Source organism: Pelmatolapia mariae, linkage group LG1 (genome assembly GCF_036321145.2).
Source record: "Pelmatolapia mariae isolate MD_Pm_ZW linkage group LG1, Pm_UMD_F_2, whole genome shotgun sequence".
NCBI classification, from domain to species: Eukaryota; Metazoa; Chordata; class Actinopteri; order Cichliformes; family Cichlidae; genus Pelmatolapia; species Pelmatolapia mariae.
In genome coordinates this window covers 39,078,859-39,095,802 of record NC_086227.1, presented here as the reverse complement: position 1 = coordinate 39,095,802, position 16,944 = coordinate 39,078,859, and the positions used below count along the sequence as shown (strand labels likewise).

General features: G+C 44.3%; 1 protein-coding gene across 1 annotated transcript; it reads left to right on the top strand.

Annotated features, from left to right (window-relative positions):
* Positions 1-420: 420 nt before the first annotated feature.
* si:ch73-204p21.2 (uncharacterized) lies at positions 421-8,319 on the top strand. Its single transcript, XM_063480836.1, has 6 exons — positions 421-1,484; positions 3,670-3,793; positions 3,966-4,026; positions 5,498-5,558; positions 7,135-7,209; positions 7,315-8,319. Exons 2-6 carry the CDS (start codon positions 3,675-3,677, stop codon positions 7,599-7,601), a joined length of 603 nt encoding a protein of 200 aa, XP_063336906.1. The 5' UTR covers positions 421-1,484; positions 3,670-3,674; the 3' UTR covers positions 7,602-8,319.
* Positions 8,320-16,944: the final 8,625 nt, after the last annotated feature.

Genomic DNA, 16,944 nt, shown 5'->3' with positions numbered 1-16,944 from the left:
TATCAAAATGAAATTTTAGCTGACATTTTACAGTAACTACAGGGTTTCTATGGACTTTAACACCACAATGCACGTATGAAAACATCCAGACAGGAAGCTGAATGCAGACTACGATAGAGAAAAAATAATGTGAATTCACTTTATGTGTCCTTTAACAGCAAGGCTGCTGTTATCTGCCTCTCACAGTCCTCAAAGGGCCTCACTCTGCCAGTCAAGCAGAAAGTGTCAGTTGCACAGTTCGGGTGGAGCTGCTGTTGGTGCTCCAGTTTCAGTTTGATCTCGGCTTTATGGAGCTTATCAGTCGCAGCTGCCTGTGGTTAGAAAGACGCCATAAAATGTAAAACACACCCCCTGTTCAGCTATCAGGAGACAATATCATTTGAACACTAAAATTATGAAACAAAGTCCCTTCTGAAAGCATTTGTGGCTGTATTATTGGCAGCACAGAGTAAAAGTTTAACACAGTGATTATAACAGATGTGTGAGGAACCACATGGACAGGTGAGGAACATCCTGTTCACATAACCTTGTAGAGCAGGTCAAAGTTCATCAGCAAATCAGCAGTGAAACAGCAAATACACGGAGGGTGTTAAAAATAAAAAAGCAGAGATACGAATAAATTAAAGACTTTAGCAGAAAAAGAGGCAGCAAGTGAGCTGCTAGCCTGTAGCTCTGTAAAAATAGAGGTTTCAAACAGTTTGAGTTGCTTTACCTTCTAATCGAATCTGCTATGAACAGCAAATCTAAAGCTAAACCACCAGAGGCTGAACTGATAGCTATCAGGACCACAGAGGAAATGTGAGTTTGTATGTCTCTAAATATGCAGACTTTGAGCCTTGATAAAAATTTAACCAGGTGAGCAATAAACCTCCCAGAGAAACAAGAACTGAATTTAAACATGAATAAAAAGTAGAGAATCGATAACAGAGCCCTGTGGAACACCATCACCTTTAACAAGACAGTCTGTGATGCAACGTTCCAGTTTTAGTTACTCACAGTGATCTCTGATGGGTCTAAAATGTGTTAGAGCCTTATTATTAATGTGGACTAATGTTTTTGGCATAAATCCCCAGTATTGTCAGCACTCTGCCTAAAATTAATATACACACAGTAGGTTTAGTGCCCATTAAACTATGATAATGCTGGAGCCTCTGTTGGATATTAGAGGAACTGCAGTCTTTCTGCACATTTCTGAATAATTACCGATTTTTGTTAGCATTAATAATCACACATTTTTAGCTTTAAGCAAAGACTGCAACATTTTGAATATGTGCACTTGCAGTCTTTGTGCTTAGCTAAGCTAAGCAGGTCTCAGTTCCTGTGGGGGAATCTGGAGCCCTGTGCAGTGTTTGTGCAGTGTGTCTTTAAGCAGCTCTCACAGCAGAGGAGCTCAGTGTTTGTTCAGTCTGTCAATGAGTAAACGTGCAGCAGGAACAAACCCTCATAGCACCACTGAACCTGAACACACAGCTGTCTGTGCACAGGTACGTCCACACTGCTTCTTAAACTTTAGCGCTCATATATTAGGAAAGTAAACTGAACTGTTGGAACGCTCAGAGCTCCACTTGTACTCTGGAGCTGCCTGCAGTTATTTAACTGACATGAATGTAGATGAGAAAGTTGATGTGTTTTCATTCACAGACGTACAGTCATAATATCAGTTTTAAAGGAAATTAATGTGCAAACACTAATTATCCTAATATTAATGTGTCAAGAGATATCATGAAGTAACTATTTTACCAAGTTTCACATCTGAGGTTCTGTTATCTGTTCCTTTTCTGAGCTGTCTTATGTGATAGCAGCAGCGTCAGTGTGTTCTTGATTTTCACGTTTAACATGAAAAATATTCTCATAGTAGCACTTTTAAGACCAGGAAACAGGTTAAAAGACAGACTGGCATCGTTTGGTATTCACACCAGAAAACCAGAGACAGATGATGAGGCAGCGGGCCCCAGCTGCAGACCCCACCCTGTTCTATGAGGAACAGGCTGAAACAAAGGGCTGTAATTTGGGGTTTTGTGTCTCTTTAATGGTTTGTATCTGTGAAGAGGCCAACTGTTGTGGCTGCACTGTCTTTTATCAATACAATGTTGTTGTTTTGCACTTTGTCAGAACTATTTAGGGTCTCTTTATGGACTCTTAATGTCTCTTTTACTTGTTTTACGCCTCTTCATAGCTTTTTTTTTTTCTTTTTTGACTTGTTTGCCATTTTTCTGGGACCTCGCCGTGCTCGTGCATACAAAGATGGATTCAGGTGGAGCGACAGCACCACCTCCTCGTACAGAACAGAGGAGGCTTCGCTGGAAGGCAAAGGGGCTTGCAAATGTGCAGAAACTGTGGCCAGGCAGGATAAAGCAGCTTAAATTGCTCACCCATCAGGATGTGGACAAGGGTGTTGCCTGAGCCATCAGGTGATGTGGGCTGACCTTGAGATCAGGTGACCTGCTGGGACTGCGGCTCGCCTTTGTGGACGCTATAGGCTCGCTTTCTTTGCAAAAACAAAAAGAAAATTAACAGAAACGCAGTCGTCTTCTTCATACGTGGAACTCCGTCTCCAAACGACTGAGAAAAGAGAAGAAATCTTAAAAAGAGCAGCCCCGCCCAAACCTTTCACCACAGCTCTGATCATCATCGCACATGGTGATGATGTTTCCTGTTTTCATTCATTTATTCTAATCTCTTCATGGTTCGCCTGCTCTGTGGCCTTACTTCACTTTAAGTTCAGTCTCAAGTTTGATGGACTACGATGTGTCTGCGTATTTAAGTCACAGCTCTGTCCTCTGTGCAGGAATTTGTCTTCAGGGGTGAAAAGTGTGACTTATTATTAACAGGGTGGGTACAAAGTAGCTGTCAGGCATTGGAGACAACAGGAAGTTCCCCCTGCACAGAATAAAAAACAGCCCAACCCCCACCTGTTGAAACATTTAACTGATGTTTTGTCACTGCAACATTTAACTGAAGAGATGTGGCGTGATAATCAGTGAGGTGGATACGTGTTAGCTTGGCTGTTTGCGCCTCGTTTCCTTTATTACAGTGAAATAACTGCGCTAAATGCAGTTTTTTCTAATCTGAACATGGCGCTCTCACACTGCGACCCACCTCCCGGCATCTGCTTCACTGTTTGTGTAACAGGAGTCGGTCAGGATGATTCAACCGAGTCGCCGCTGGGCTGAAAGAACGAGTACACACCTGACGACGGACCGGCCTTAAAGCACACACAGCGTCACGTTTGATCCACGAGTGTGTTGCTTCGTGCTTTCATGACTCAGGGCTTTAGCACACATCAGCTTGCATTAATGATATCAGTAAATATGAGCTCATATTTGCTCAGTTATGTTTGAAGAGCGCATTTAAAGCATTCCTCTGATATGAAAACAGATCAGGTGGAGTTTCTGTGGAAGTCTGCGAGAAGGAAGAATAAAGTTTCTGACCTTTGACCTCTGCTGATTGTTAGACCTGTTAATGATCAGAGAAACTGAGGATAATTTACATCTGATGCTAATTAAAGTTCTTTACAAAACACTAAAATGCAAAGTGAGTTTCCTGGAGGTCATAAAGTCTCCGGGTCGTCCTCACGTTTGTTTTTCTGACGCGTCAGCGTCCTTCGTGGACTCTGAGGACCAGCTGATGTCTTTAACCCTCACTCATCTGCGTTTTCTCTCCTCTCAGGGATCATGGCAACCGGACCAGACGTCATCGAGCTGTGGCTCCTGTCATCAGGAGTGGTTAGCTTCTTCATCATCCTCCTCATCCTCTCCATCTTCCTCACGGGTCTCTGCAGCGACTGCGGCAGGTCAGCTGACTTTCTACATCACAGAATGATGAAATGAATGAAAATGAAAAGTTTAACTTTCCTGATTATCAGAGTCAATCTTAAATAATCCAGTAATATCTGAAATGATCAGTGAATCATTAAAACCTGATCTGAACTTGGATAAAAAACGCTGTTGTTTGTTATTTTTCAGACATTCATTTGAGCTTCAGGATCTGGAGGTGAACAGGACCCCGTCAACGCTCATCAGCGTGGTAAGAGACGAGTTTAACGACCTAAAACCTCTGATGGGACGGGGCGTGGCTTAACTTGTAGTCTGAGGAGCTTGAGAAAGAAAAGCGTCTGGACTTCTTTAAGTTGTTTGAAGACGTTTCACCTCTCATCCAAGAAGCTTCTTCAGTTCTAGGGCCACATGGTGGAGAGTCCCAGGCTACGTCCACACTAGCCCGGATAGATTTGAAAACAGCGTTTTCGTCTGAAAATGCTCTGCGTCCACACTAGCGTTTTCAGTCGTTTTCACAAGAGTTGTGCGTCCACATTGAAACGGCCGAAAACGCTTACGTTCCAGTCCTGCACATGCGTGAAACGCAAGAAGATTCGACCTGCCTCATTTCTGTCTGCCGTTTATTTACTTTCCGGCTCGTTGAAGCATCACGGCAAAATGTCGAGGAAAAGCACCGAGTTTTTTAAATGGACTAACAATGAGGTGGAGTTGTTGCTGCGAGTAACACAAAAGTACAAAGTGGCCAAAGCGAGTGAGAATTACAGAATTTGAAGAAAAGCTCTCTGGAGCACGTACAGACTGATATTAAGCTTTAATTTTTGTACAATTGCTGTATAATGCCCTCCGCTATCTTTGTTTAATTGGTCACATGACTGCATCATATGACTAACATGCGTCATCGTTTTAGAAAGTCTCTGTTTTCGCCATCCACACTGCGACGCCCAAGCTCCGTTTTGAAATGTGTGCGCTTTCGAGAGCGTTTTGAGAACGAAAACAGCGTCTTAGCGTGGACGGGAGGCCAAAACAGAGAGAAAACTATGCGTTTTCAAACGAAAATGCATTAGTGTGGACGTAGCCCCAGATTTAAGCCCTGTGGGAGTGGACCCCCTGATGATCCTCTACCTAATCACACGAGCCAAGGTGTGAAAACGGGTGTAGGTAACAATCAGCCAAGGCTTCACGTGAGCCCATTGTGAAACCTGGCCCCACCCTATCATGTGATTTCAGGATGTGAGTGGGCGTTAAGGCGTCTGGGAAGGATCCCAACACTGGATATAGATTGCAGATAGTTGGGGTCATAAGCCCCACCCTCTTTTCAAAGATGGCCGTTCACAGTGGACATAGATGCTTCTTTCACTCCTCTTTCAAACCATCTGTCCTCTCTGTCCAAAATGTGAACACTGGCATCCTCAAACGGTTGACCTTTGTCCTTGAGATACAGATGGACAGCCGAGTCTCGTCCCGTGGAGTTGGGTCTTCTAGGTAGAGGATCATTAGGGGGTCCTTTGTCCCTCTTGGGGGGGACACTCACACAGGGCTTAAATCTGGGACTCTCCACCATGTGACCCTAGAACTGAAGAAGCTTCTCGGATGAGAGGTGAAACGTCTTCAAGCAACTTAAAGAAGCCCAGACGCTTTTCTTTCTAAGCTCCTTAGACTACGATGACCTGGATGACTGAGAACCTGCACAGACATACTTAACCTGTCATGTTGATTGACAGGTGAAGCTGGAGGAAGTGAGAGAAAACCCAACGATCAGCGAGATCCAGAACGACGAGAAACGTGAGCAGACTTTTCAGCTATACTAAATGAAGTTTTAATGAAGTAGTTTCATCACATTTTCAGGTTCGTGCGGAGTTTACTTCAGTTTTATATAAGCAGCACCAAACTGCACGTGAAATGAAGTCAGGGTGGAGGAAGAGCTCACAACACCTCCAGAAAATAAAAGTCTTTGCAGAAAAATGTCTTTTACGCGTGAGTGCACCGAGGTAGACGAGTAACTGCTCTGAACCTGAAGATCGGAGGTGAAATGAATACCTCCTGTGCTGGAAACGACGACCACCACGGAAAATAAGTCAGAATTTACTGCACTAACAACAGCTACTCACCGTCAGCGAGAGCCGATTCAGCTCCACAAAGATATCACATCAGTCCTCCCTCAATCTCATCCTTATGAAGAAAACCCTGTTAGGGTCCTTCCCTGGAGGAGCCACGTGGGGGCGCCACAGACTGAGCAAGGTCCCATCAAACACCAGCCAGACAGCAGACTTTAACTAAAGACATTTAAATTATACGATTCATGAGGTCAAACGAATGATGAGGCTGGGAAGACTGTTTTAATAGTTTCTGAAAAAAATATGAATGATCTCCTGTGTGCATTCCCACCTTTAACATAACTTTATTCTTCCAAAGGAAAAATAAAGAATCACAAAAAAGAAGCTTTCGACCTCGAGCTGAAGGATCTTTTAAATTTATTCTGCATTTAAAGGAGAGGCACGTTTTATCTGTAGTCTCATTTCTCGTGCGCAGAAGCAGGAAGGACGAGATGCTCCGTGATTATCAGTGGAGCTGATTTAACATGAGGTCTGCAGAAATCATTTCATCAGTGTCCAAATTTAGGAGGAAACAGGAAGTATGACGTTGCACTGATCCCCTGGCAGCGTGGCAAATTTCAATGTGTCGCCATGAAGCACCAAGCTGCTGTAGATCAAATCATCCAATCAGGGTTGAGCAGCAGCCAGCTGCAGACCCTAATTCCCTAAATCCCTGACCCTAATTCGCTGGAGATTTCTTCCTGTTAAAAGGGAGTTTCTCCTTCCCACCGTCACCAAGTGCTTGCTTAAAGGGGCTCATCTGATAGCTGTAATATTGTTGGGTCTTTAGATTACAATATAAAACACTTTGAGGCGAGTGTTGTTGGGGCTAAATAAATAACAACGACTTGAATTTAATCAATGTGCTTTTTTTAAAAAAAAAAATGATGATGTTCTCACCTCTCGCTGTCTTCTCTCTCCGGCTTCCGATGTCACGACTCTAAAGTCACGACAGCTCCATCGTACGTGAAACTAAAGAATAAAACAGATGACATAAACACATGAGTAAATATAAGTAAATAAGAAATATTCCAGATGAACACAAATGAGGCTCATTAACAGGTTCAGTAAGAATATTTGATGGAGTTTTCATGTAGAACAAGATGCTTTTAGTTTGCTCTCATGCTCGATTTTCTGGCTTCAGGCTGAATCGCTTTCATGAACTCGTGATATTATTTTTTAACGAGAACACTTAAAAATTAAGAAACTCGGTGAAGAAACTCAGATTGCTGCATGTCCCATGATGCCTGTGTTTGTGTGTACAGAGTCACGTCCTGAAGAGGAAGTCTCAGTGCAGTTCACTCCCTGGAGGAGCCACCTGGGGGCGCCACAGAGCCAAGGTTTTATTCTCTGAAGGGAGAGAGCGAAGAAACCACAGAAACAGTACTTTTATTGATCATCATGATCTGATCATTAGTTCCTAACTGTCGTCTGTCTGTTCACAGATCAAAACGCTGACCACATCTACCACACCGTCGGAGGACACGGCACCAACCCGGACATATCATCACCACCAACGCCGGCCAATCACAAGCCAGCCAGAGCAGAAGATGCCGCTCTGGAGGATTTTAGCAACTACGACAGGAATTCAGTTTATGCTCAAGTCAGCAAGAAGCTGAGCTCCAGTGCTTCACCTCCACCTGTCCATACACCTGCGGAGATACCGGTACAGGAGGAGGAGGAGGAGCCTTCACCTCCACTGCCCGAGCGGACGGCAGAGATGGAGGGATGATGGATGCAGAACGAGAGACGGTGTGAAGAGACAGAGAACGAAGGACGCCAGGTCCTCCCGCACGCGTCATTAACACCAAAACCTGAAAACTACATCTGCCAATCAGAGTGCTGGAACCCTAACACTCATGACATCACAGCGTCAACATCTCAGCTTCAGTGTCTTGATGTGAGGTTGAATTTTTAATGCCAGTGAGGCTACAAATGAAAAAGAGACACGTGTCACACGTGGAGAGACATCAGCAACTCGCTGAATCTGAACACAAGTTCAGAGAAAAAAACATGGAGGACGATTCAGGAACAGCAAAGATGGAGGGAAGTTTCACTTCCAAAGGGGGGAAAATATTTTTCAGCTTTATTGTAGTTCAGCAGAGTTTTCAAGCATTTTTTAAAATCAGATTTGAGCCGATGCAGATTTTTCAGAATCAGAAATACTTTATTAATCCTGAAGGAAATGTCCTGATTTTTATGTCCCAATGGGCCTTAAAATTAAACACAATTTAGATAACTGGCCAAAAAAGTGCCAGAGGCTGTTTCAAAGTAGATGCTAAGTGGCGAGAGTTGTTTCTAGAAGGACCACTACAAATATATATTTATGTATTTATAATATACAAACAGTGTGACGGCCTGCAAGCAAACTGCAAAGAAAGCAAAAACACGTCTACATGAAAGGAAAGATGATGAAGGACGGAAACCTTAAATAAAGTTATAGAAAACTTTTTGAAACTTTGTGAAAGTCTTATGAAATAATTGTTGTTGAGTTTTTTTCAAAGTAGATTTCTACATAAGGTGAAAGTAGGGTAGCCCCATTACCATTTTGCCCTTTTTGAGACAGAATTGATCATTTCTATAAGAAATCGTGACATTATCAGCAAAATGCATCGACAGGCAGTGTGAGAGCATCGTCCGGACACAGATACCTGCTAATTAGTCCCAAAGAATTTCACCCAAACTGGAGCTCCGCCTTCTTGGACGGTCTGTTAGTACAGTGACCTCACAGTAGACATATTATTGGTCACATGATGTCATTACAAATGCCCCAAAAGGCTCCAACAGCACAAACGTGGTCCAGAGGTCCAGTTTAGGGTGAGGTGAAGCCTGGCTAGCAGCTACAGCCACCTGTGTCACCATCCACCTATCAGTCAAAGAGGCCACACCCCTAATAATGCAAACTTTAAGCATTAATAAACTTTTAACAGCTGTGATGAGGCAAACCTGTAATTTGTGGCTGTGTCCATCCAGGTCCACTGACAGGAAGTGTTCTCAGAGAGAGCCCGTCCTCCTCCAACCAGGCCAAACCTTCATGGGGTCTTCCTTTGCACCACCTCTCCCACTGAGCAGCGTTTGAGTAATCTTGCTGGAGTGTAACAGCTCTGAATTGTCTCAGTGAGGGAATAAACTACAGCATGGTGGTGGGTCACATGACATGCTGTTTAAGACACAGGAAAGGAACCAGAGTTGATCGGTTTACACGCTGTCACATTTTGCTGCTTCCGTTTATTAAATCTTCCCTCAAAGCCGACGTGTTTATGTCAGATTTCACTGCCTCGTGTCTAACATCGTGACATCGGTGTGAAACACTGACGCTGAGCTTCTCTCACCATGTGCTGTTTGTATATTCCTGTAATCAAACCGTGGCCCCATCCTCAGGGTGACAGGAGGTGATTTCTTCTTTCCGTGACCTTTATCATCTGACTGTAAGTGAAGTTACAGCATTTAGAAAGTCACGCTGAGTCACAGTGAAACCAGGAGAGGATGCAGTGATGTCCAAATGACAGCTGGGTCTTTGTTTGGACATGTCTTCGCTTCTGAGACCGCTTCTGCTCTGTGAGGACGATCTGTCCGGTCCTCGTAAAGACACATTCAGGTCTGAGACTTTTCAAAGGTCCGCACAAACACAGAGACGAAGCTTCTGTGGAAGAACAGGGAACTTTTTCAGGACGTTTTAAATGAACAAGGAAGTGAGGACAGTTTTGTAAGGAGGGAGGGAATTTCTGGAGCTTCGGGACATTTTTGTAAGGTGGAGATGCCCTGCAGAGCTTTTGTAGGACTTGTCTGACAGAGTTGCACAGATGTCCCACAATTATCACAGATGACACATCACCCTCAGCTTAAGCTGACGGCTCCATGGCAAAGCCTGTAGCTGTGTGATGTGAGACGGCTGCGCCTCAGTCAGGGACAAAAGTTTAAAGGTTTGAGGTCCAGATCCAGGTTCAGGGATCTATAAGAGTGCTGCATCAGTGACAGACAAACAGGGTAAACAAGTGTGTGTGTGTGTGTGTGTGTGTGTGTGTGTGTGTGTGTGTGTGTGTGTGTGTGTGTGTGTGTGTGTGTGTGTGTGTGTGTGTGTGTGTCAGATCCTGTCATCATGTGAGTCACAGTTAATCAGAAGAGTTCAGCTGATGACTAAAAACAGTGAAACTATCAGCAGGCACGTTTACCACGTCCATCAGCTGCCAGTGGACGTATCCGTGGAAACGAGGAGTCTTCTTCACACAGACGTTGGTATTGCAACCACAGAGGTGAAGAAAAGAAACGCACCTCCTGACTGACATCATGTTACGCACAGCAGTTATGAATGAGCTGATTTTGGGGTGGGGTTGGGCTATGACTATTTTCTGGAGAACAGAGTCCTCATGTTTTCTGTCTTCACTGAGTTTAAGGTGTCACAGCGGCTGACACTGTTTACGTCATACATGCTTCTCTTTGGTAAAACTATTAGGAAACACATTTTTTTTCATTGCTATGCAGATAATAACCTGTCATATTCGACTATTTTTATAGCACCAACTCACCTCGAGGCGCTTTATATAAGAAGGTAAAGTTAGTTAAATCACAAATACACGATACTGTGAAAAGTATTCACTCACCCATCCAAATCATTGAATTCGGGTGTTCCAGTCACTTCCGTGGCCACAGGTGTATAAAATCAAGCACCTCAGCATGCACACGGCTTCTACAAACCGTGACAGTTTGCCACCTGTGCAACAAGTCCAAATATTTCCTCACTACTAAACCTTTCACGTTCAGCTGTGAGTGGGATTATAACAAAGTGGAAGCGATTGGGAGTAACATTAACCCAGCCATGAAGTGCTAGGCCACGTAAAATCACGGTGTGGGGTCAGCGGTGGCTGAGGAGCATAGCGCAGACTCGCAGAGGTCGCAGACTTTCTGCATCAATCGCTTCAGACCTCCAAACTTCAGCCTTCAGATTAGCTCAAGAACAGTGCGTAGAGAACTTCATGGGATGGGTTTCCATGGCGACCAGCTACATCCAAGCCTTACATCACCAAGCACATTGTAAATGTGGGATGCAGTGGTGTAAACATGCCGCCACTGGACTCTAGCGCAGCGGAGATCTGTGACCAATCACACTTCTCCATCTGGTGGTGGACGTGTCTGAATCTGGCGGTTGCCAGGACAACGGTACTTGTCTATCCTCATTGTGCCGAGTGTTTTAGTGGAGTGGGGTTATGGGTTGTTTCTCGGGAGTTAGTTCCAGAGAAAGGAACTCCTAATTCGGAATTTATGGTCGAGCGGAGCGAGCGCCTTCGCTGTGGGCTCCACTCCTGCCCGTCTGCCTGCAGTGAGCTCTGCTGTCAGATGGAGGCGGTGTACGAAGTATGTGCTACAACCGGTCTGTGGGCCACTCTTGCTCATGTTGTTGTTGGTCCCTAAGCCAGCTGCCAAGGAGAGTGAAGTTCTAACACACCAAGAGCTGAAATGAAACCGAGCATTAAAAATAATGAAAAGTGTCACTGCAGCCACTCTCTTATTTTTTTATTTTGCAGTTTTTTCCCTCCCTGTTGAACTCTGCTATCGCTCCCTGCTCTATTCCTGCCCACCTATCAACCAGTCAACATTCAGCAGTCACATACGTGGACCGCACGACAGCAACCCCCCTCGGTCTGACCTAGAAAACATTTGTGGGATTAATACCCTGTTAATAATTCAGCATACCAAGACTGCCCAAGACATTTCGGACAGTTTCATGTTCCCAACTTTGTGAGAACAGTTTGAAGATGACCCCTTCCTCTTCCAACACAATTGCACACAAGGTAGTTTCAAAAAGACATGGATGAGGCAGTTTGGTGTAGAAGAACTTGACCGGCCTGTACAGAGTCTTGACCTCAACCCGACAGAACACCTTTTCATCCCACCTTGGGATTAATTGGAGATTGTGAGCCAGGCCTTCTCGTCCAACATCAGTGTGACCTCACAAATGTGCTCCTGTAAGAACGGTCAACAATTCCCATAAATGCTCCTAAACCCTTGGAAAGCCTTCCAGTTATAGGTGCAAAGGGTGGGCTGACATTAAATTATGGATATTAAACTATGGATTAAGAATGGGAGTTACAAGTTATTATACATCTGAATGCAGACGTCTGAATACTTATTGCAATACAGTGTATGTTTTAAAACATAAAGGCCGGATGAACCTAATATTCTTCCTCTAAGTTCAGACAAACTGACGTTATTATATTTGACCTATAAACCTTAGAAACAGGATTTCTAATCACACTGACTCTGGACAGCATTAAATAAACTCATTTTAAAATCTTTCTATTCACATACAAAGCCTTGAATAATTAGAACCATCGTATCATCGCAGCAGAGCACAATCTTTGCTCTCGCTCTCTCATAGTTTCAGTTTTCTTCTCCTCCCTCTTCACTTTCTCCAGCCTGTCACAGCAGATCGCTGCCCCTCCCTTCACCTAGTTCTGTTGGGGGTTTCTTCCTGTTAAAAGGGAGTTCTTCCTTTCCGTCCACACGTTTGGAGTCTGAATGTCTAAAACTGATGAGAGAATCAGACTGAGAGTTATTCACCGAGTCATCTGACTGCTTCGGGTCTATCACGCCAGAGTGATGTCATCATCAGCTGATTAAACAACCCTGCATCCTGGATGATGAATAGACCTTAAAAATAAGCTCTGCTATGCCCCAGGCAAACACAGAAATGTGGATCCTCAGGATAAAGAGGAGGCCGCGTGTGCTGATAATGATGATGATAACTATTGATTATAAATCTTTGAATATCGAGCCACGTTCAGGTTAACGCGTTTCAGATAAAAGAAAACAGGGGGAACAGGACTAACGCATGAACAGCTGAACTTTGTCAAATAAACAAACTGAGAGTCTCAGGATGGAAAAAGTCTTTACCAGAATCACTCAGACACTTCCTGTTTATTTAATGATGACGAGGGAAGTATTTCAGTATTTCTGTTGCCTTGGCTGAACTGCATCTTCAGATCGCTCCGCGGCTGGTTTCAGGTTAGGGCTGAATTTCTTCACCGATTTCCTTTCTGTCTTTTTTTCTTACTTGTTGAATCACCCAACTTCCCCAAAGCTCCAGGTCATGGACTGCTGCCCTCACATCCTGCTGTGAGATTACTTCACACAGTGCTGAATTCCTTCTTCCATTGCGAGAGTCTGAAATAGCAGAACAGACCCAAACCATGACGCTACCGCCGCCATGCTTCACAACTATCAAATCTGGCTCACGGCGTCTGATCTAAAACGCTACGATGGCGTCAGCCAAAATATCCTTTGACTCTGCACGGCGGCATCTGTACATCTTTGATATACAGTCTATGTGTCACTGAGGATGAACTGGTCCAGTGTGAGACAAAGAAGGATTATTTTCAACTGTGAATCAGGCAAAGCTGCTCTGATAAAATCACTAGGTTTACAGTATACAGCCAGGTCCTCTGCAGGGCTCCCCACACGTCCAGGCTTTAAACTACATGCCTCACTGGTGCATGTTTATGTGTGTTTGGTTATTTTAGATATTTTCTACTCTGTTGTCCTCGATGAAGCTTCGATTTGAAACGTATTGGTCACATAATGAAGTCTTTCATTACAAGCGTTGCTGTAGCTTTGGCCTCCTCAGGTTTTCTCCTCTTCTTCTACGAGCACTTTTGAAGGAGGTGAGGTTGAAAGCTCAGCTCTGTGCCTCGCAGCCACAGTGAGCTTTGATAGGCCGCAGCGACACCTCCTCCTGCCCTGTCCCCCCTGAAAGACGGCTCTTTGCAGCACGGGTGGATAAGCAGTGGAGAAAATGGATGCATGTTGCGCTCCTGGTGTTTTCTGTGCAGGACTGAAACTCGTAAGTAGATCTTAAACCGAGTGAAACTGAATTTCCTCCATTTGTAGGCATCTTATTTACTTGATCTGCTGAAGGTGAAGCACTTGCTTGTTTATTGGTTGGATGATAATGTCTCCTTATTACTGTCATGTAGTCATCTCACTGATGCTGAAGCAGCAGAAACAGATGTATGAATGTGATCCTTTTGAGGCCTTTATGGGTTGTTTTCAGTGTCTTAGTCCACTTATAGCTAAGTAATATATGTGTACTCACACGGGGAACATTGTGCTTACACAGCCCCAGAAACACGCCATAACTGGGCGTTGTAGAAACACACTCTCCTTTGCAGCACAGCTCCATGCAGCACTGACACACTGCCACAGATTCCTGCACACATGTAAATCACAGTGATCAGATGATTCCCAGAGAAGCCATCTCAGGACACGTGTGACAGAAAGCTTTGAAACATGCCCGATCTTAAAAAGCAGGTGACACAGGTACGTTCATCAGATCACCTCCCCGCAGAAAGCCTAAAACTGCCTCAGAGTCTGAAAGTAGACAAACACAGAGGAGTGAATCACGTGTGTGTGTGTGCTGACTCAGCAGGAGTAATATTACAGAGAATGGTGTTTAAAAGCACCACAGAGAGCCTTTTGGCTTTACTATTCTTTATATTCTACAATTTGCTGAATCTGATTTCTGTTTTCCTAAAAAACAATCAAATAAAAATAAAAAAGCATCTTAAAATGATTTTAAAAAAGAGCAAAAATTTCAGAAATTCAGGGAATTATCAGTTTGATGCTGAAAATATCCTGATGTGGGCACCAGGACTCTGTCCTTATATGTAAAGTTTCATGTTTGGCCACCTCGCCTTCACTTCTCCTGCAAATCTGTCCATAAATTCCTGAGCAGCTGCTGAAAACTATCTGAAACAGTCACACGACGCCCTTCATAGAGCTGATAATAAATATCAGGAGGCCTTTAAACAGTTTTGAGTCAGACTGAGAAAATAATTCATTCCTGATTAAAATCTCTCCGTATCTTGTGTCCTGCTGATGTTTTTCTGGCTGTTATTTTTGTTGTGAACTGTCACACAGTGGGAGCTGCGAGAGAAAGTGGGTCAAACTGTCGGCGTGACTCATTAACACGGAGCACAAAAAGAGGCGGAATGTTCCTTTAACGGCGGCTCTGCGGGGCCTGCACGTAGCTCACGCAAGCAGCGCAGCGTGTGTGCGCGTGTGTGCGCGTGTGTGTGTACGTGCAGCTCTGTACCCCTGCACACACGCTCCGCCCACAGCCGTCTCTTTGTTATCTCTGCAGGAACACACCGCTGAAACTCCGCAGATGTTCCTGCGCAGTTCTCGAGCCTTAGCGCGAAGTGCGCAGGCGCAGCAGATGCGTACGCGGTGCTGGTGTGTATGTCCTGCAGCATTACCACAGACGGTCGGTCCGCTCCTGCTCACAATAAACAACAGTCCTCTGTGGGGTGTGTGCCTGCGCTCCAGACCTCCGCCAATCAGAGCTCAGCTCCTCCCCCACGTGGTGAGCTTGTTTACTACGGGGCTCGAGCGACACCGCGGGTGCTGATGGGAAAGCCCGGCGCGGATCAGGGAGCACCAGAGTTCAGAGTTCATGTTTGTGAGTCATCGATCCGCCGGACTGTGTCACATGACCTTCTATGACGTCATAAACTCAAGGTTTTTTGGAGGCTCGTGCTTCTCTGGTGTACGTGACTCTCACTGGGGATTGTTATCCTTCAGCATGAACATATGTAGCTGTGATTTCTTTCATCTCATCGATATCTCGAAAATTAGAATCCACCAGTCTCAGAGTGAAACACTCGTTCATGCATTTATTACTTCCAGGCTGGACGACTGTAATTCTTTATTATCAGGATGTCCTAAAAACTCCCTGAAAAGCCTTCAGTTAATCCAAAATGCTGCAGCAAGAGTCCTGACAGGGACTAGAAAGAGAGAGCAGATTTCTCCTGTATTGGCTTCCCTTCATTGGCTTCCTGTTAAATCCAGAACTGAATTCAAAATCCTGCTCCTCACATACAAGGTCTTAAATAATCAGGCCCCATCTTATCTTAATGACCTTGTAGTAAAATATCACCCTATTAGAGCACTTCGCTCTCACACTGCAGGCTTACTTGTTGTTCCTAGAGTATTTAAAAGTAGAATGGGAGGCAGAGCCTTCAGTTTTCAGGCCCCTCTTCTGTGGAACCAGCTTCCAGTTTGGATTCAGGAGACAGACACTATCTCTACTTTTAAGATTGAAACTTTCCTTTTTGCTAAAGCATATAGTTAGGGCTGGACCAGGTGACCCTGAATCCTCCCTTAGTTATGCTGCAACAGGTGTAGACTGAGACCTCCTGTCTCCTCCCCTCCTTGATTCTGGCTCTGTTGGAGGTCTCTTCCTGTGAAAAGCGGGTTCTTCCTTCTCACTGTCACCGTGTGCTGCCCACAGGGGATTGTATGATTTGGGGGTTTTCTCTAAAGCACCTTGTTGTTTCCTGACACAGTGAGAGCATAAAAAGTACAGGAAGCTTCTAGAAAAATGTTCAGAAAGACCAAACAGTATCTGAACCTCTGTGTCTGTGATAATAACAGTGTGAGTGTATTAACTGTAAGAAATGTCAAACTGAAGATCAAATTTCAACTTTGAAGCCAAAGTTTGTCACCCAGCAGGACTCAGAGTACGTCTGTCTCAGAGCCTCATCAACACTGAGCTTATTATTCCCTATATTTAAAATCATCTTTATTTAGAGGAATGTCTGGTCTCACGTCTGTTTCTTCTCCACACTCGGAGAGTTTTCCCTTCATGCTTGTGCTTTCACTCTGGTATGTGTTTTGTCCTGAGGGGCCACTCTATTCCAAACTGGTGATTCACAGTTTAGTGGCACAAAGAAAGAAAAAGAAATCCTCCGACATCTGCGAGTCACGACGGTAAAAAAAACACAAATAACATAAAGGTGGAAGCAGCAGGTATTCTTCTCACCTCAAATTTAGGACGACGGATTCTTTATCCAAAAAACTCAGAAAATTCCCGTTGCAGCAGCAAACACAAACATGCAGCAGCTTCATGAATGATATGAGTAAAAAGCTCAGTCTGCGTTTCAGGTTCGAAGTTTGGCTCCACTTCTGAAAACATTTTCTTGACAAATCTGAACTTTTTAAATAACCCTGTAAGCAAACTGAAGCGATCACATGACTGCGCTGACAATAGAAAACTGCGTTTCAATAACAGCAATGTCTGA

Coding starts and splice junctions, on each gene's coding strand:
- si:ch73-204p21.2 (XM_063480836.1), top strand. CDS start 3,675: ATGGCAACCGGACCAGACGTCATCGAGCTGTGGCTCCTGTCATCAGGA. Junction 4,027..5,497: donor CGTCAACGCTCATCAGCGTG/GTAAGAGACGAG, acceptor GTTGATTGACAG/GTGAAGCTGGAGGAAGTGAG. Junction 5,559..7,134: donor GATCCAGAACGACGAGAAAC/GTGAGCAGACTT, acceptor TTGTGTGTACAG/AGTCACGTCCTGAAGAGGAA.